The sequence below is a fragment of the Melanotaenia boesemani genome, chromosome 5 (assembly GCF_017639745.1).
Source record: "Melanotaenia boesemani isolate fMelBoe1 chromosome 5, fMelBoe1.pri, whole genome shotgun sequence".
NCBI lineage: Eukaryota > Metazoa > Chordata > Actinopteri > Atheriniformes > Melanotaeniidae > Melanotaenia > Melanotaenia boesemani.
Window position 1 is genome coordinate 12,082,249 of NC_055686.1, and position 20,992 is coordinate 12,103,240.

The window sequence follows — 20,992 nt, forward strand, 5'->3', positions numbered from 1 at the left end:
ATTTCCCAAAATTCAGTGGTGGTGCTCCACATTTTCTCCCTCTGTATGTGGATACCTGATATTTCATCTTATGTGGAGAATGTGGGTCAAGATAAAAGTGAACTTTTGTCATGTGAAAAAGATCTCAGAAGACTCACAACAGTTATGTATTTATTTTGACTTTTTAAAGCGTGACTTTTGTATCACATTGCCTTGGATTTTAAAATTTTATCAACCAACAGAAGTTGGAAAAAGCAACTTCAGTGCTTTTTATTGGTTAAATGTACCAACATGGTGTCGCACAGGTGTTTCTTTCCTCTGTCTGAGACTGTAGCCAGTCTACATTTTCTAAATGTGTCATGCAAAGTCTGAAACAGCTAAAAATAGACATAAAATATAAAGGAAATAAAAGTATCAACCAACTCTAAAGGAAGACAAACTTGGTTTGCTTTTTACCCACATCCTTTATTTTAATCCTTGTTTGTTTTGAGCTTTAAAATGATGAAGTTAAAAGACAAAAGCAGCAGGTTGCAGTTTTATTTAATGTATGACAAACATTTATATACATATATATATATATGTTTGTATGTGTGTGTGTGTGAGTGTGTGTGTGTGTGTGTGTACACACCACACACAGACACATATATGTTTATGTGTATATCTCAGCAGGGAGCAGTTGCATGGCCATAACCAATCAACCGCCAGGTGTGGTTGTTATTTCCAGTTTTTTACTCCTCAGAAGGCGTAGGCTTATGTTTGATGGGAGGCCTCGTCTCACCAGTTCCTCTTTAAGCTGCACAAAGAAAAACCAAGAGTGCAGTTACATGTATATAAGTGAATTTTTAAAGTAAATATTTAAATATATAAATACAAAGAAAATAAGACAAAAAAAAAAGAATGAGGGTTGGTTTTTGACTAAACCTCTCATAAAGTGTACTAAGCATCACTTTTTGTCCAAATCCAAACAGGAAGATACTGACCTGTGTAAGGATGGCATCAATGTTATTTTCCAATGACAGTGTAGTAGACATCCTTATGTTGACAGCAATAACAAAAACTGGAAGACAGTGAATCCATTTTACAATGTAAGCCAGAAAAGTTCACATTACATATTCTATTGCATGGTTCTTCTCCTGATGATGATGATGATGATGAAGGGATACTAAACATATCTTCAAATAACATTGGTCTAAGTTGGTTAAATGAAAACACACATATGCAGATTATGTAAAACATTTTCTTTTACCATATTTACATGGGCCAGAGGCAGGTGCTGTAATTAGTGTAGTATTAGATGGGGTCGTGGTTGTAGGCTGTGTGGTTGTTGTAGTCGGTGGTGTGATTGTCACAGAAGGCGTTGTAGTTACTGATGGGCCTGTGGACAGAAGTAACCAGGAAGAACAGATTCCACAGGAATACCAACAATCCAGCAAAAGATGAGAAAGGAGGAAGATTTCTACTCACTGTTTCCGACTGTCACAACGACACATCGAAGCTCAGAGTGATATAGAGCGCCACTAGATGAACTGTGGACATAATTCAATACAGCAGCTTCATTATTGACAGTTAATAAGAAATGTCTTTAAATTTAAAAGCTTTGTCACAATTTAATTTCAATAAACTTCAATTCTCAAAATATGTTATTTATGTGTATATCTAAGCAAAATTGATAATCTGTGCTCTATTTTAGTGTGTAATAAGAGTTTAAATATTCAGGTACGGATAGAGGGACCCTACGCTCCTTTTGCTCCTCAGTACAAATTATAAATAATGTGCTAAATACAACTTGTGCTTTTGTGACAAAGATCCCTCATTGTGTCCCTCATTTTTCCAATAAAAGAAAGAACTACATGTATCACACCATGCATGTATATGTGAACATCAGGGTTGGTTGTCATTTATGACCAGTGTTGTACTAGTTCCTGAAAAAAAGTAATTAGTTATAGTTATTAGTTACTTCATTCAAAAAGTAATTCAGTTCTGTGTTGATTACTTACTCCAAAAAACAATGCACTACTGTTAAAAGAAACTTTTAAAAAATCTCCCATTAATATCCTTATAACTTAATTACAGTGTTGTATGAAATATAAAACAAACTCAAACACGAAGTCATTTTTCAACACTAATTTATTTAAGCCAGGCCAGTGCCGGTGTTGTGCCATAAAGTGATCGTCTGCCAGAAATAGATTAGATCGTGTCGCTTAGTTTCTCAGGCATTACCATAGACTGTATATAAAAGATGGATGGAGCCTCCATGACATCACCCGTAGGTTTCTGAAGAGCTGAATTCAAGCTCATTGGGTGGTCCTAATCCCACCGTCGCCATCTTGACAGCATCACCTGTGTCACGATTCCCGGAAAATCCAAAATTGGGCAAAGAGGTGAAGCTGAGAGGGGGACTGAGAAGGTGGGGGTGGATGATTGACACCTATCAAACTCCGAGCTGACTGTAGCTAAGAGCTAACTGAGCCAACTCGGATCTAATGTGAGCTAACAGGCTAAAGGAGGTAGGTGGGCTAAAGCTAAGGCGTGCTGTTAGCCAGCTTAAAACCGCGTTTGAGCTACACAGTCCTTTCTTGGCGCAGACATTGGATACCTGTCAATCAAAAGCACACACCACTAATTATGCCCAATTTCAAGATTAAATAACATCCAAACGGATGAGTTATAAAAAAAAATCACCCCCCTCACAGTTGTCATGAAGGTAAACTTGTCTGTGAGCTGACCATGATATCTTTCAGCATCCAGAGAGACGAGGGTGGCACTGAATATGTCAGCCTAGCGCATAATCCTGATCTAAAAATCATAAAAGATCCAAACGACCCACACAAGAAAAACCTAAGAGGTTTTATGTTCGCAAGGAGGCACGCCAGATCATGTCAGTGATGGGACATCACTGTGAAAGCAGCCTGCAGGCTTATTGGACTCTGTCAGTCCAGAAAAGACAAGAATGGACCAACCTTATGTCGTCCCGCAATGTCCCAACCAGCAGTGGTCAGAGTCCACAAACGTTAAATCTCCATCTTTCAAATGCCACTATGGACATGCCAGTATCTTTATCAAATTTCACGATCAGCGGCAATGTTGCATTTAATTTTCAATAGTTTGTCGCCTGTTTTTCGTCTGTCTTCACAGATGGTACGATCAATACAAGATTTTTCCATCAATATGAACAGTTACTAAGTTGTTGCAATGTGAAATTACTTAATATTTCATAATTCATGTTTTAGTAAAACCGTGTTAAACATGTGTGTATCAATTTTGATACAGCGGGTATATAAGGTTGCGTAACTCGAAATCAGTAAATTGTCATTTCATTTAATTTCGTGAATTATACATATCATCAAGCAACATACAGTCTTTTAATTTTCAAATTATCTGATTAAATGTTTAAATTACATAATTTGGAACACCACACATTTAGATTATGCAACTTGTTACACCATGATTACACTATAATTTACCATGCGCCCTTGCTAGTAACCTTTTTTTTGCTTACTGAAAACTGACCAGTACCAAAAAAAAATTCACAATAGCCTGTTTTATCTGTCGGCTTGTGTGTATGTTTTTAGATGGCAAAAAAAATACAGCGTTGAAGAAGTTCTGAAAATGATTGTGGGTGGAAATGCTAGTGACATTGGGCAGCCAGTGGAAAATGATGACGATGAAGAGGAGGAGGAATGGACCCCTCCTGCAAGAATTGAAGAGAACACAGATAGTAATGATGATGAGGAAGATCCAGAGGTCCCAGAAGAGGAGACAACCAAACCAAAGGACACAATACCAAAAGCAGTCAAGTGAAAAGGAAGGAGTATCAGTGGAAAAAAAAAAACAGTTTGATCCTCCAGCTGTTGAGTTTGTGGAATCTGTTGAGGAAGGCTGTGAAGACAGGCTTAACTGGACATCATACATGTATTTCAAAGATTTTGTCACTGAGGAAATGCTACAGGAAATTGCAGAAGAAACAAACTTGTACAGCGTGCAAAAAAATGGAAAGTTAGTGAACACAAATGCCAAAGAAATTGAACAAATTCTGGGTATGTACATGCACATGGGGTTAGTACAAATGCCCAATGTACGAGCCTATTAGGAGATGGAGACAAGGTATCCTGCAGTTTGTGATGTGATGTCAAGGGGTTGTTTCCTGAATTTGCTGACACTGATCCACTTTCAGGACAACCTCAATGTGTCTGAAGATGCAAAAAAAGATAAGCTGTGGAAACTCTGGCTGTGGTTAGAGAAACTACGGCAACGCTTTCTTTGTGTACCTCCTGAAGAATAGAAGAACAGCCATGCTGTTGATGAAATTATGGTGCCTTCCAAAGGAAAGTCACATCTACAGTGTTACATGCCAGGAAAACCTCACAAGTGGGGTTTCAAGATGTGGGGACGTGCTGGACAAAGTGGCTATCTGTATGACTTTGACATTTGTCAAGGGGCAGAAAATCCTGATTAAGAAAAATCTGATGTTGGTGCTACCGGAGAAGTTGTCTTGAAAATGACCTCAACCATTTCAGCAGGAAGAAATCACAAAGTTTTTGCAGACAACCTCTTTACATCAGTTCCATTGGTGGAGCACTTGAAACAAAGAGGAATCTACTACATAGGGACAGTCAGGGTAAAGAACACGGTAAAGAACTGCCAGCTGATGGATGAGAAAGAAACGAAGAAAATAGGAAGAGGGTCTCGTGATTTTAGAGTGAACCAGGAAGACATCATTATCGTAAGATGGCATGACAACAAACCTGTGAACCTGCTCTCTTCTTTTGTTGGAGTTGAACCACTGGGCAATGGCGTTGGGATTGGAAAGCCAAAACCCACATAATGGTTCCCAGACCAGCCATCGTTGACGCATATAACAAGTTCATGGGAGGTGTGGACCTTCTTGACATGCTATCTGCACTTTACAAGTTCAGCTTCAGATCCCGAAGATGGTACATATACATCTGGTGGCATACTGTTACGGTGGCAGTGATCAATGCATGAATCCGCTACAGGAGAGATTTGGAAAAACTGGACCCCAAGCTGAAACCCTTGCCGCTGAGAAGGTTTCAGGCTTCTGCTGGCACCTCTCTCACAAGCGCAGGAAAGGTCAAAAAGTGTGGCAGACCTTTATCCTCTCCAGAAGAAACACCAACACCGCCCCGCAAGAGGAAAGCCACTGAGGTGCCCCCTGATGTGAGAAAGGATGGCCTTGATCATTTCCCAACATGGGAAACACAACAGAGATGCAAGCACTGCACAGGCCACTTCTCCCATGTCTATTGTGAGAAATGTAGTGTGCATCTCTGCTTGAACAAAGAAAAATAAACTGTTTTCAAGACTTCCACCACTGAAGATAAAAAGGTTGTGAAGCACAAAATGAGTCAGAATAAGTTAAAATGTTCATCTTCCATTCTGCCAGTTACATTGGTGTTGATATTTGTTTGTTCAACAAAAAAAGGAAATTTGACCATTGTGACCGGATGTATCAAATATAATACAAATGAAAGCTTACATATGGACACTGTTATTTCCCATTTTTTTTTCATTTGTTCAAAAGGACCAATAAAGGCTCCATTTTCAAAGAATTGGAATTTTCTGTCAATTATTTATTGGTTTGGGCTTTACAGGGCTAAACATAATTTTATATAGATTGGGATGTCTCTTTAACCATATTGTTCATTGTTCAGCACTGTGAGCGAACTAAAGCTGAAGTTGGGTGGCCCTCCCTGTCTGTATATAAGAGACAAGGACCTTGTTTTACTCCTTAATGTCATAAATAAAATAACATCTTCATTAATTACTGTCAGACTTCATGACTGTCAGATAACCTTGCGCTGATGACGAAACAGATGGGATGGCTTTCTCCATCTTCTTGATCCGATGGTGTCCATTTTAGGGTAAACTGCCCTGAGCCTGTTGAATTCTGGATTACGTTGTATGGCCCGCTGAACAGCAGTTCAGAGATCCTTTTACAAAGAAAAAATAAAACAAAGAAAAAAAAATTATTAGGTAATCTGATATTTTGGGAATTTCGCTCTAATGGAACAATGTTCCCTTCCTTAATTGTCCAATCCAAATGCTCATGACTCATAACTTTGAAACTTTGCTTACTTCTTGACAGTGCAGTTTAAACAATATGCTTTAATTATATTCACTTAATTGTTTATCTGTGGGTTGTTATGCAACTTGGCAGATTGATGTTTTTTTTTTTTTTTCTTTGTTGTATTATAGCATTGTTCAGTTTAGTGTAAAAGTTTAGCTAACATTGTCTTGTCTTGTCTAACCTGTTTAGTCAATTTTTGTTGTTTTTTTGAATAACAATCTTTGTTGCTTTAACTGTTAAACTATCAAGTGTTTTACTCACGTGGAGTTACCAGCCTCTGCTCTGATGGTTATTTCTAGTGCCTGATTAACAAAGGTGAACAGCTGAGCTCTGTTGGCTGGAGTTGGAGATAGAAACTTGGGCAGAAAGTCTCCCTCTGTGCAGGATGGTACAGCAGGATCCACTGGAGCAACATAAAAGCAACACAATGACAATAGTTTATTTGTATCAAGACTCCTCATCTTCCTGGGGTCCACTTATAAAGCAACAATACAAGAAATTACCTTCAAACAAAATGGTAGTGATACAATTTTACACCCACAACTCAAAATCCCCATCCCACCCCATTTTCCTTTTCACTCCACACATAGAAGAAAAGTAAAAGTACCATAATAATTATAAAAATTACTAACAGGAAATTTACTTCTTTGTAGTTACAAACCAAGGCAATCAAAATATGGGATTGTACCTATCAAAACAAACTGAATGGGTATCTTGCTGATTGCGTCGTTGGTAGTTTTCACCACCAATGAACCGCAGGTTTGTGTCAGGCTGATGGTCTGTCTGGGAAAGTCCTCCATCACCAGCTGCACAGCATACGGACCTTCATTGCTGCTGTTAGTGGGGCTGAATGACAGCGTACAAGACTGCATAGGAAATAAAACAGAGGTAAGGTTAAATTGAGACCAGATCAAATTACAGTATATGAATACAAGTTTATATGCTGTCCAGTTTCTTAAAATGTTGTGAGGCTCTGGAAAGTATAAATAAAAACAAAACCAACACCAAAAAAATGGGAATCAGTTTAACATTATATTCAACTACAAATAACTCATTAACAGTGACTTGAAACTGAGAAATGTTTCTGATTTTAAACTTTATTTCTTCATTTTGAATAAAAAAAAAATTAGAAAACTTACACAAAAGAGAAAAAAATATCCTTCCTATGTGACATGACAGAAACAGTTGTTACTCACAGGTGAGAGGCTGATGACAGACGGTGGTGTGCAAGGGTTACACTCTGACAATGAACCATTTCCATTTCTGCATTTGACCTCGTCTCCATCTGGGTCAAATGCCAATAAGTTGAAATCTCTTTGACAGTTTGAAGGAACTCTAAAGAAAGAAAGGAAGAAAAAAAGAAATAAATCCCTTTCATAGAACCGAGCCAGAAGTCTAATTCCTGTGGTTCAGTAGATTCCTCAGGCGAATCTCATGAAGGAAGTAGAAACTGTAACTTGACTGATCCATTTATCAAAGTGTAGCAGGAAGAATATTTCTTTCTCTGCTTAAATTTAGCCCTTGAATTGCATGAGAAGCCAGCCAATAATTTAAGCTGGCCAGTTTCTATAATCAGATTGTTTGTGCTATAAACTCAGTGTGCTTTCAATCTTCAGTCTCCATCTACCAGGGCCACTGCTTGCCCTGTGGGTGCCCTAAGCACAACTGTTTTGGGCAACAGTTGTGCTTAGGGCACCTCTGCTCTGAGTAAAATTTTACCTAAATGGACAAATGTGTCCACAATGATGCATAGTTTAATGTTCTCCTAGTGCTCTCAAAGTAGAGTTCCAGATCTAGCCCAAGACCAGTAGCACCAGTATCATAAAATCACACCACAGATCTGTGAGATTAGAAGATCAAATATTAATAAACAAAGTTACTTTTGTATGAACAATGCCACCAAACATTAAATAGATAAATAAAATGAATGCAAATTTATCACAACCATAATGACAAAAAGAAGAAGAAAAACAAACAAACAAACAAAAGACCTGTGCTGTTTCTGAGCGCCTTTGTATTTCAAATTTGAGTTTAGGGTAAAATCAATAACAAGAGACAGTTACAACACTGCTGAGGATGTTAACTTAACTCGCCAATGGTCATTACAACAAATAGCTATTAATCAAAGACTTAACATGTGTGTTGACAGACCTGCCACAATGTTTTTCAGAAATTAAACAGCTTTGTCAATACTAAACAAACAAACAAACAAACAAACAAACAACAACAACAACAACAACAAAAACAAGAAGAGTTTCAGGGTGTGGTGGGAAAGACTTTCATCCTTTCCCTCCAATTTGTACCCAACAGGTCCAACCCATCTGAGTAATGGCGTAGCAGATCAGGCAGCTTTGTAGCTGGTTACTGTCTGCTTCTCGGTGTGTAGCTTCTTCCCTTCCTTCTGGGGCTGGTTGGCAGTGGGCGGCGATGGTCTTATCAGGAGACTCTGATCACCAATTCACTCTAAGTGTCATGAATGTTGTGTGTGGATAGCAAAGGTTTCCTGTGACGGCTGCTTAATTCTATCTGCAGTGTGGCAGTTTGCTGTCAGTGGTTGAGGCAGCCTGTATTGGGTTTGCCTTTTGTCAGGTGGACTGTCTCTCTCTCTCTCTCTCTCTCTCTCTCAGTTGCTGCAGTAACTTGGCATCAGGCCAAGCTGCTTTCTCCATCTGGGAGTTGGTTGTTTGACTGTGGTTCCCTTCATCCTTTGGGCAGGTGAGAATTCATTCACTGGTAAGACATCTAACCCGTAATGCTATGTGCGTTTTAATATGAAACCCATTTCACTTTGTTTGTAGAGAAGTAGGTTGGCTGGGCGCTGTGAGCCGGGTTTTGCTCCTGCGTCCCTGGATGCTCTGCTGTCTTATCCACGTTCATTTTATTAAGCACCACCTGCTCACTGGAGACCAGTCTCCCCCAGAGGACCAACCACAGCAACTGCTACGTGAGTTTTGTATTGTTTATATTGGTCAACATAGTTTATACTGTAACAGACTGGGACATAATACATTGTTACGGCCCCAGGCCTGTTTGCCTGTTACAGATTATGCAAACACTGCTGTGCAGGAGCAACTCGAGGATTGGCTGCTGCTCCACACCCCTCCCTCCAAAGTCCAGATTGGACGCTTACTCTCCCAGACACATGCAGAATGACAACCCAGAAGGACTCCGCGCCCATAAAAGCTGTGCAGAAACTACCTGTCAGGGCGGCTGAGTGGTTTTGTTCTTGTTTAGTGGAAAAACATTGGATGGTAAAACTTTAGAAATTTGGATTTTGTTTGGTGAAGAGACTCTCTCATTTAATTTGTTTGAACAGCTTTTTTTTAGCTGGTTCTTGTTTGAGTTTAGTGGCATTTGTGTAAAGTAATTTGATAGTTGACGCTCTCATTAGGAGACGCTTGTTGAGTTGTTTAAGATGTTTTTTTCTTTTTGGTTTCTCTAATGTACCATGCCAGAATTTATCTGGTGGCCTTTTGGTTTTCTTTGTAGAGTTATTATAGTTAACCTTATACCTGAGAAAGGACATCTGTTGTTTGACATTATTGTTTATTGATATTGCTAGGTTTTTTTTATTTTTTTTTTATAGGAACCTATTTATGTTACCTTTTAAAGATCCTGCTGTGTTTTGAGAAAAGCTTTGTATTTTGTTTTGTTTGATTTGGTGTAGGAATAAACTTGTTGTTTCTTCTACAAAATGCCGGACTCCGGATTTTGTTAATTTGTTATCTTTGCCTGGTCCCTAGCCAAGGGCAAACGTAACATACATGCTAAGATAGTTAATGTGGTTACAGAATCAGTTCAACTGAGATAAAAAAAATATTCTGTTACTGTTGTAGTGACATTTACATCGTCGTAAACATGTCAGAAGCGCAATCAGTGCAGTGAACAATGAAACCATTTCTCATTTAAAATCTCTGGCTGGAAGTTAAGGGGGTGGTCCTCTGTGTGTGTGTGTGTGTGTGTGTGGAAAGAGGACAGAGTGAGTTGCTACAGGCTGATGTTACAGCTGTTAGTGGCTAATACAGGAGCTTTGCTGTAAATTCGCAGCAACACTGGATCACACTTTGCCTTCAGGCTGTAAAATTAGTAAATTTAGATATGCTGTTTTTATGACTAGCCTAATAATGGGCCTTTTTTTTATCTTTTGGTGCATGGGTTTTCTGGTCTGGAGCACTCAGATATACAGTATGTTAACACATTGCCAAGGAGGAAAGACATTAGCAATGATTTTAGAGAAGGAGCTGTTTTTGTTCATCAGTCCAAGAAAGTAAAGTTTATAAGATTATTTTCAAACAATCATTATGCAGTGAGAAAATAGCAGAAAATATTCAAAATTGGAAACAATCTTGAATATTCCAGTAAGTTCATCCCAAGGTCCTATCTTGCTTGGAAAAAATATTGAATAAAAATATGTCCCGAAAAGCAACATCTCAGACTCTCAAAGCGTTAGTTGGCATATTAAATGTTAAAGTTCCTGACAAGTATGGTTTATATTAAGATATGTGCTCTCATTTCCTGTTTATTTGTGTTATGATTTACTTGAACCTGGCTGGTTGTTTAAAATGGTGGAAGGAAGTGTTGTTCATGTGATCCACCTGATTATGTAAAGATCAGCTGGTGTTCTTAATAAATGGAATGTGTGCCTGCAGAGCAGATCTGGTTCACACAGATCAAGAGTGATTCCGATACGCTGTTGCAGTATTGCTTTAATAATCGCACTGAACAAACCACATATTATATTCTAACAGGTAGAAAACCCAACATCGTTAGAATGCAAAAGTTTGGTCAGGCGTGTTACGCCTATAAACATCAGAAAGGAAAGTTGGATCCGTAGAAGGTGTATTTGTTGGATATGACAAAAATAGCCCAGCCTACATGGTATTTTATCTGAGCAGCAGAAAAGCGCTCAAACATAGACTCATGGAATTTGTAACTAAAATGACTAAGGAAATGCTTGATGCTAATGATGATGGCATCGAAATAAACATTAAATGACTGTCAGGGAACACTTTACCTGTAAATCCTCAAAAGGCAGAAAGCCAAGAAGTGGTCATTGAGAGCGATAAGTTAGAGTCTGACACAGAAAAGTGAAAGAAGAAAAGGAGACGGCTAATGAGGGACAAACTACAGAACGGCACTATCCAGAGAGAGAGCGAAAGAAGCCAGATTATTATGGTGACTATATTTGTGGTTTGGAGGAAGAATCAACTAATATTGACTATTGTTACAGGCTTGTATGCAATGTACCATAGATAGAGGCTATGGATGACAAAATGCAATCGTTGCATGACAATGACACATTTACCTTAACTCACCTACCAAAGGGTAAACATGTAGTGGGAGGAAGATGGATTTACGCAATAAAAAGAAACAATGATGGAACTGAGAAGTACAAAGCTAGATACGTGGCAATAGGATATAGTCAGAAGAAAGGTGTTAATTATGACAAAACATTTTCACAGCTAAAAACAGCTAATATGAGGAGTATCAGAGTTCTAGCACAAAAAGCAGTGCAAGATAATCTGATTGTTCACCAAATGGATGTGAAGACAGCTTATTTACGTGCACCGATTGAGTGTGAAATTTACATAGAACAGCCTGAAGGATATGAAGTGAAACAAGATAATGATGGGAGATTGAACAAATATCTGCATGGATTAAAACAATCCGGACGCAACTGGAACAAAGCGTTACATGATTTTTTTTGTGTGAAAAACAGTTTATACAAAATCCAGCTAACTATTGTGTTTACAGCAAGGTTAATGACAAAGAAAAAATTCACATTATCATTTGGGTAGACGGCATAATTATTGCTGCCAATAATGACAAAGTGCTGATGGATATAAAAAATGTTAAAAGCCTAGTTCAATAAGAAAGATCTGGGTATTCTGACACATTTTGTTTTGGGATTTATTTTGAACAAAGTGAAGGATGTATCAAAATGTCACAAAGTAGATATATCAAGAAAATACTGGAACAGTTTTGTATTGCCAAGAGCAACACCATGTAAACAGAAACTTAACGATAGTGACATGGAAGAGATGAGTGATATCAGAAGGTATAGGGAAGTGGTTGGTAGGTTTATATATTTAGCAACCTGTATGAGACCAGATTTGAATTTTATTGTAAGCAAACAGTCTCAGTACTATACCAAACCAACCTTCGAACAATGGACAACTGTCAAACATGTATTATGGTATCTGGAAGGAACTCAAGATAAAGAACTGTGTTATAGAAGATTTGAAGATGAGAACTTGATGTATGCTTATAGTGATGCCAGTTGGGCTGCAGATGTTGAAGACTGAAAAAGTACCACAGGGTATTATATATGTTTAAACAAAACGGTCCATTTATTTCTTGGAAAACCAAACAACAGCCTACAGTCGCATTATCTACTTGTTTCTAATCCAAAACTTAGAAACAACAGCTCCAAGACTGGTTAATACTTGTTTTTGCACTTCACAACATGAGAATAATCAGGACCTGTCAGTACGCTTCCAATCCCTACCATTATGTATTTCCTCTGCTTCTGCAATGCTGTTTTGCAGGTCTTCCAGTAAGCACAGTAAAATTTTTACAAATGGTCCAGAACATGGTGGCACATTTGTTGTCTGATTAATAAATAGTAGTAGTTGAAGGAGAGTGGTAGCCTAGTGGTTACAGAGGTCAGCTTGGGTCTGGAGAACCCGGGTACAAATCACCAGAGTGCTAACAAAGGTCCTGTGTGGGCCCTTGAGCAAGGCCCTTAATCTCTCCTCAACCGTTCCCCAGGCGCTGAAACGTGGCAGCCCCCTTCTCTCTAGTTCATCTAGAGAAGGGTTAAATGCAGAGCTGAATTTCCCCTTTGAGATGAATAAATTAAGAATTATTATTATTAAAAAGGAACACATCATTACTGGTAGGCTTATGCTCTGTTAAGACATGTGTCACTCTCAGGGATGTTACCTGGCAACTGTTGTCCTGCACCAGTTAGTCTCATTAGAGACTGTTCACATTTTATTTTCATAATGGTAAAAAAAAATCAGTGCAAAAGCATTTCTCTAAAGCTTAATAATTTAGTGTCTGATTTCCACATATAATAAAGTTTGAAAGGAAGCAAACAATCGTTTTTATCATCTACTGTAGATATATCTCTTTTATCTCTTTTACAACTAAATTTGAGTCACAGACTTTTAAATACAATAGCTTTATGTTCAAACCTGCTTTGTAAACAGAAGATGACTAATTCAGACAAAACACCATGAACAGAAAAAGTTTAATCCAGCTGCTCTAAAAAGTTATAAAGACGTAGCCTACTGACACCAACATGTAGCACAAGTAATAGAAAAATAATAGACACAAACAGAGAGCAGGCTTACCTCACAGCTGGCATGATGGTGGTCTGCGGTGATGTGTTGGCTTTGCCGGTGTCTGATCGGTTTCTAAGTTCAACATAAGTCACAGCTTTCCAACTTACAATGCCATTTATGTTGCTAATCCAGTCACCACCATCCAATCTGCAGAGGAAATAAATGAGAACTTTTTAGGTGCAACTCAGACAGAATTTTATACATGTGAATATGTAGTGTATGTACTTTAACCCTGAGATCTGAGGAGAAGTCGATGAATTGTCAGATGAAACAGCAAAGCTGATCAATTGCTATTTTGTTTTTATTTCTTCTAAAAGAAATTTATTTTAAAAACAATTACAAAATACTCAAAAACAATTTGTACTGTTGAGTTAAACTCACACAAGCAGAAATGGAGCGTTGCTGGAAACCAGCCGAGTCATGACTCCCTCCCTCTGACACCAGTCTCCGTTGCTCGCCTGATCCACTATTTTTAATGTGATGGTCCCACTTCCACAGTTTCCAGTGCAACTCCACGTATCTTCATCTCTACATGAGAGGAAGCTGAGCTTATAGCGAACTGTCACCTGCAGATGTAAAGTGAAGTGGTGTTAAGTATAATCAAAATGTAAAAGGCAGAAACAATTAGTAACAAAGAATTCATACGTTGACTGATCCATCAGCAAGAGTGTATTTCGGGTAGTAGGTCATCATAGTGCCATAAAAACGAAGAGCTTGTGTGCTGCTGATGAGCAGCAGCAGCAGCACAGACGGCATCATAGTGAATGTGTCTGGTTATCTGTGCATAGGCTGTAAAGTAACAGACACAAGTATGTATTCTTCCTGTTACAGCCTCTTCCCACCCCTTTCCTTTTGTCTTTTTGCATAAAATATTATTAAGTATGCATTAGAGCAAAAGACCAGGAAATGACCTGGTATGAGGAAATATTAAATGGGTGTAAGATTGTTATCAAAGATGACAAAACTTGATGTGCAGTTAAAGCCGATTTTTAAAGCCAAGTTTCATGAAAGCTGTATATAAACTGTCTCTGTTAATCAGCTTTGAAATGAAAGTATTTATTTATTTACCTTTTAATCAGACATTGTCTTCTGCTTGTATCTCTCTGTTAAGTGTTTGTGGTCATTTTGCATCTCTGCAGAGGGAACTATGTTGTTGTGTATGTTTTTGTATTATATTTTTAAATTGAATAAGTGCAATATAATCATTTTAACTTTTTTAGCATGATCCTTTGCCTTCTAGGCACATAAACTTCAATGTCCACACCTCTAAGACTGATGACTTGTGACCATAAGTTGGATTTGATGTAACAAATTCATCAAACAAACAGATTCATGAAATCATATAAAATCAAATTTATTTATTTGATAGGGACAAGTATGTTTCATGAGTCGTGTCACACACTACAGCATTTTAGCCAACGCTAATTCTCAATGCCTGTCCCAAGTTAGGCTTTTACAAAAAACACAGACAACAGTGACTATACACAATACATTACAACGCAAAACAATAAAACATCACAAATGCAACATGTGATGTTCACGTCTGACCTCTCTATGAAACACTATCAAAATATAAAACAATGTCTTCAGTTGTCAGTGCATATAACATTCCCACCTATAGCCTGAAAGTAAACCTTTTAAAGTCAGATATGGTCTTAATGTCAGATGGTAGTGAGTTCCAGAGCTTAGAGCTCTTAACAGAGAAGGCTGTCTGTCCAAAGCTAGTCCTGCAGTATGGGATTTTCCAGTTTTTCTAGTGACGCTGCTGCTGTTTTGTCTCTCAACAGATGTACTTAGTGGCTCAGGTGCTAAATGATGAATACATTTGTGAATTCATTTAATGAAACAAAAATTACTGAAGCTATCAAAGCTCATTAGATTATATTTAAGGATGGTACAATGATGATGGCAGATTATCAGGCTTTTTATCAATAATGTTTAGTGCTCGATTGTATAGCAAGCTTATACGTTTGTTCATAGCATGCATGTAAGGCTGGGCAGCCTGGTTTGGTATGTAGTTTCTGATTAGTTTTAAACAGTTTAGATTACTGTGTATCGTTTTTGAGATTTTATATGTTTATCGGATTTAAGTTGCAGATCTAGGACCAATCAAAGATATTTAAAATCCATTACAGTATGAATTATTTAATTTTTTAGGTACATTTTAAATGTTTCTTTTAAGTCTAGTTTCTCAATAGAAAAACACAGACAATGTTTTTGAAAGATTTAGAGCTAGCTGATCTTTGATGAGCCACTGCTGGATGTCCCTCCCGTGGGCTCACTACCTGCAGGAGGGGCCATAGCGGTCGGGTGCAGTGTGTGCTGGTGAGCTGGGTGGCTGCCAGAGGTGAGGACCCTGGCGGTCTGATCCTCGGCTGCAGAAGCTAGCTCTAGGGACATGGAATGTCACCTCTCTGGTGGGGAAGGAGCCTGAGCTGGTGCGCGAGGTTGAGCGTTTCTGGCTAGATATAGTTGGATTCACCTTAACACACGGCTTTGGCTCTGGAACCACTGTCCTTGAGAGGGGCTGGACCCGCTTCCATTCTGGAGTTGCTCCCAGTGAGAGGCGCCAAGTAGGTGTGGGCATGCTCATTGCCCCCTGACTTGGCGCCTGTACATTGGGGTTTACCCCGGTGGATGAAAGGATAGCCTCCCTCTGCCTTCAGGTGGGGGGACAGGTCCTGACTGTAGTTTGTGCTAATGCACCAAACAGCACTTCAGAGTACCCACCCTTTTTGGAGTCCTTGGAGGGGGTGTTGGAGAGCACTCCTTTCGGGGAATCCCTCGTTCTACTGGGGGATTTTAATGCCCACATGGGCAATGACAGCGAGACGTGGAGGGGACTGATTGGGAGGAATGGCCCCTGATCTAAATCCAAGTGGTGTTTTGTTGTTGGACTTCTGTGCTCGTCATGGATTGTCCATTGTGAACACCTTGTTCAGGCATAAGAGTGTCCACAAGTGCACTTGGCACCAGGACACTCTAGGCTGTAGTTCGATGATCAACTTTGTAGTCGTATCGTCGGACTTGCGGCCGCATGTCTTGGACACTCAGGTGAAGAGAGCGGCGGAGCTGTCAACCTTTCACCATCTGGTGGGGGAGGATGCCGGTCAGGCGTGGCAGACGCAAATGTGTTGTGAGGGTCTGTTGGGAACGTCTGGCGGAGTCCCCTGTAAGAAAATAGTTTGATCCTGATTCAAGGGCCGGGATGGGCAATCCTTTTGTGTTGCGTGTGTAGACCCTAGACCGGGAGTAACAAGGCCTTTTTGGCCTGTGGGACTACAGAGGCAGCTGAAGGGTATCGGCAGGCTAAGCGGAATGCAGCTTCGGTGGTCGCTAAAGCAAAAAACTTGGGCATGGAATGAGTTTGGAGAGACCATGGAGAATGACTTCCGGACGGCTTTGAGGAGATTCTGGTCCACCTCAGGAGGGGAAAGCAGTGCTCCATTAATACTGTGTACAGTGGAGATGGGGGCTGCTGACCGCGACTCAGGATGTTGTGAGGCAGTGGAGGGAATACTTTGAAGACTTCTCAATGCCAGCAACACGTCTTCCGATGAGGAAGCACAGTCTGGGGACCCCTAGTGTTGGTTCTCCCATCTCTGGGGCTGAGGTCGCTGAGGGGGTTAAAAAGCTCCTCAGTGGCAGAGCCTCGGGGGTGGATGAGGTCCACCCAAAGTTCTGCAAGGCTCTGAATGCTGTAGGGCTGTCTTGGCGGACACGCCTCTGCAGCATCACGTTTATCGATTCGCAAGAAAGCATAGATTATAAAAAACTGATCAAATGAAATTCAAATGTGACCTTCATGTTTCCCATCACCATGTTACCATTTAAATAAAAAGGTCAGAAAGGTACAGTCTTACCTAATTAATCCAAGCCATCCCGACAAAGGCTGAAGCTTCACGTTTGTCTCTGACAGATCTGCATCTTCTTTTAGCTCCACTAGAATAATCCTAGACATTAAAACACAGAGATGAAAAGTGTGACTTTGGAAGATCAAAACTAACTATAAACTGAAGGGCTTAATTTAAGATTATGAGTCTGAACATTTTAAATGTAGCTGTTTTCACATTTTATCAGGTTTTAATAACTAAGTAACAAGAATAGTTCAGTCTCATATAACCAGTATTAAACAGTCATAGTGAGTAAAGCTCCCGGTGTGACGTACCAGGATGCAGCTGTTCCCCTCTCTGACACACAGCTTCAGTTTGCAGTGTAGGTAGACGTCAGTAGAGTTCCCAGTGAACTGGATCATGTCGAAGGAGAGGAAGCTGGAGGTTCCATCTCCGTTTCTCTCCACTATTGCCGTCTGATCAGCAGCGCTTGCACAGCTGATCACACACAAGAACAAACTTTCTCAGCCTCCAATAAGATATGACATCATGAATGAATCCCAGTGAACAGCTGCCATTTGTCAGTGTGTCTCATCTATTCTTGATCAGGTCATGTTTTGCAGTGCTAGAGGACGAGTCCTGATCAGTTGCCCAGCAGGAGTCTGTAACCACGACGATCAAGTCTGCATCCAACCCTCTGGTGTCCAGCTCCACCCAGATCTTCTGGTTCAGCACCACATCGCTGTTGAAATCCACAGCTTGTGGGAGGTAGACGTCGGTGTAGGCCTTCATGGTTACAGTGTAAGTCCACTCTCCAGATGTGATGTGCTGGATCACAAAGCTGCAGACAACACACATAAACACTTCAGCTTCTCTGACTCACAAACCAGCCGACAAGTTTCACATTGTAGTTAAAGTGGACCTACCAGCCAGAACACATCTGTCTTTGATCCTGAAGGACATAGTCTTGATTTCTGGCTAATTACGGATGCAGAAGAAGTCGATATAAAACTGATCATGACGAGTGATCAAAAGAAATGTTCTGGGCTACGATGGTGTTCTTGTAGGTGACTTGGCTGTTATTGGCCCATAGGGTAAAACATTCAGATGGATCTGAATAAGTTCCTTTAACATGTTGCATGTGTTAGATGTTAACTGGAGCTCAACAGATGAACAACATAAAGCAACAAAAGATACTAAAGAGGAGCTGAAGAAGCTCAGTAGAACAATGGAGGGCATGAATTTGCTAGCAGAGAACAGTGAGGTTGAGGAGAGGACCCACTGTGATCACTACACCACAGGTGTTGGTGGCGTCGAAGCTGAAAGTCACCATGTGGCTCTGCTGGTCCATCTCACCCTTACAGGTCTCATCATTGAGGTTTAAGAGAGAGTAGTCAATGTGTTTTTCATCCAGGAGACAACCCACCAGACTGACTGAGGCAGAGTTCTATGTGCAGACCGTTGAATCACCTGAAATTGAAATAATTCATTCATTCATTCTCTGTACCGCTTTGTCCATTAAGGGTTGCGGGTAAGCTGGAGTCTATCCCAGCATTAACAGGTGAGAGGCAGGGTACACCCTGGACAGGTCACCAGTCCATCGCAGGGACAAACAACCATTCACACACGCACTCATTCTTAGGAAGAATTTTTACCAAAAAACATAAATAAATAAATAAAAACTGTGACATGTTTTTCTTCAAACATTTAGTCCTATTATGTTTCAGTCACAGCTGTCGTACCCAGAAAGTTTAATCATCATCAAATTAACAAACATATAATCCCGTTTTAATGCAATAACCATCCACTGCTCTCCTGCCATGACCAATACAGCGGACGCATTGATCATATCCTAGCAACGGGCTGAAGCTGCATCTGTTTTTGCCAAAGAAGAACAATTTCTGGTTGCGAGGTCACGTGACTTCCGGAATAGATGGCGGACACATTGATCATATCCTAGCAATGGGCCGAAGCTGCATCTGTTTTTGCCGAGGAAGAACAATTTCCGGTGGCGAGGTCACGTGACTTGGGGAATAGAGTTGAGATATGGCTGCACTGTTGTGGAGCCATAACTTGTGTTTACATATTTTTCAGACTTTGTGTACCTGAGGGGTATTGCACGAGACCAAGATAAGGGATTAAGCTGGGATATGTTGGTTATCCTGGCTGAATTTAGCCCTAAGTCAGTTGCATGAAAGCAGCTCAAACTAATCCTGGCCAAGTTACTCTGGTGATTTATCCGCTGCAGCTAGCCTGCTCCAGACCAGGCTAACTGCTAAGGCTAAGATTAATCCTAGCGAGTCACCTGCATGTCCAACGTCAATTCTGTGAGGAATTAATGTGTTTTACAGCATGTCCATGGTCTTCCTAAGTATGGCGCGTCATTTTAATCATCCAGTATTAAAATATTACATATACAGTCACTGTACATTTAATCGAAATCTGTTCGTAATCGCAACAGCCTTTTTATATGGATTCGAGTTGTAGTATTATTATTCTATTCTATTCTACAGTCATTTAGCAGACGCTTTTATCCAAAGCGACTTACATTTGAGAGTAAGAACAACACAAGCATGAATTCAAACAAGATGGGACGTCATAATTAAGTGTTAGTCAGACCGCTTTTGAGTCCAGTTAGACCCAGGTGCTGTCGTGTAGTACTAGTGCAGTGCATATAATTTTTTTTTTTTTTTTTAGTCATTTTATTTAAATACAGGATCACGATTTCATCACACAATATCAACTTGGTCATAAGTGCATGATTTCATCAGGCCAAGTGTTATATTGCTATGCTAATGAAGACTGCTCGTCAAATTGCTGTCAGAGGTTTTATAAATATGTGTTTTATTGCATTAATTGAGATTACAAAACACAGCGGATGAGGTTACAAAGGTGTATTCAAAGAAATCCGTGACGAGGGCAATGTAGAATATTCAGGTCCAACTCCCCTTCACCTGTTCCCTCTTCATAATGGCTTGCCCTTTTTCGGAGGATGTGCTGGACGAGGAAACCCGCATCCTCAGAAGAGCATTCAGACGTGAACGAGTCTTCAGGGACAGGTCACATCCCCTGGCCTTTGGAGATGTCATTGAGAGATACAGATTTTCGGTTACTGGATTTCCAGGTCCAGTTTTCTGAGTGTCCGGCGTTTAATCTCAAGATCCAGCTCCATTCCTTGGAGCTTGCTCTTTTTGAGTCAGCTTTTAACATCTGCCAGCTCTATCTCTCTCTCCAGGTGCCCTGAATAAAGCGTTCTGACAGTTTGTGAAGTCTGTAAAGGAAATGTCAATTAGCACAGCAGGATTTGTGCATAACGTAGATGTACTTTAGCCAATACCCAATGTTACCAGGCCGCTTAGGAGACTGTGCAGCATCCGGGTCCTGCTACACATTTTCTATTAGCACCACATCACTGACTTCATATCCTTCATGGATTAAATAAGCAGGCCAATCCCATAAAACTGACATGCCTCAAGCCTTCTGGACTTCACTGACACAGTCTCCTCATCTGCAGACGTGCATTCTGCAGCTGCAGATGTGCCTTCCCCCTGCCGTATACATGCAGCGAGAGGACTCGGATTAAGATTTCACAGAACATACCAAGCCTGTGATTTCGAGACACTGTACTAACCGGATCATCTTCTGGTGGCTCCAAAAGTGTAATTGTGTTCCCAGACACTGCAAGGTTATCCAAAGTCAGACACTATATTATATTTGATTGTGTTCCATGTGCAGTAGAATTG

The 20,992-nt window shown here is 40.0% G+C and overlaps 1 protein-coding gene across 1 annotated transcript; it reads right to left on the reverse strand.

The window, feature by feature from the left end:
• Positions 1 to 631: 631 nt before the first annotated feature.
• Positions 632 to 13,884, reverse strand: LOC121639237. Its single transcript, XM_041984395.1, has 10 exons — positions 13,798 to 13,884; positions 13,426 to 13,563; positions 7,264 to 7,402; positions 6,756 to 6,933; positions 6,329 to 6,470; positions 5,793 to 5,930; positions 1,444 to 1,505; positions 1,226 to 1,354; positions 960 to 1,036; positions 632 to 772 (listed from the first exon to the last, which is right to left on the reverse strand). The coding sequence occupies exons 1-10, from the start codon at positions 13,836 to 13,838 to the stop codon at positions 674 to 676; spliced, it is 1,143 nt and encodes a 380-aa protein (XP_041840329.1). The 5' UTR covers positions 13,839 to 13,884; the 3' UTR covers positions 632 to 673.
• Positions 13,885 to 20,992: the final 7,108 nt, after the last annotated feature.

Coding starts and splice junctions, on each gene's coding strand:
- LOC121639237 (XM_041984395.1), bottom strand. CDS start 13,838: ATGACTCGGCTGGTTTCCAGCAACGCTCCATTTCTGCTTGT. Junction 7,403..13,425: donor ACCATCATGCCAGCTGTGAG/GTAAGCCTGCTC, acceptor TTCTTTCTTTAG/AGTTCCTTCAAACTGTCAAA. Junction 5,931..6,328: donor GCAGAGGCTGGTAACTCCAC/GTGAGTAAAACA, acceptor TCTTTGTAAAAG/GATCTCTGAACTGCTGTTCA.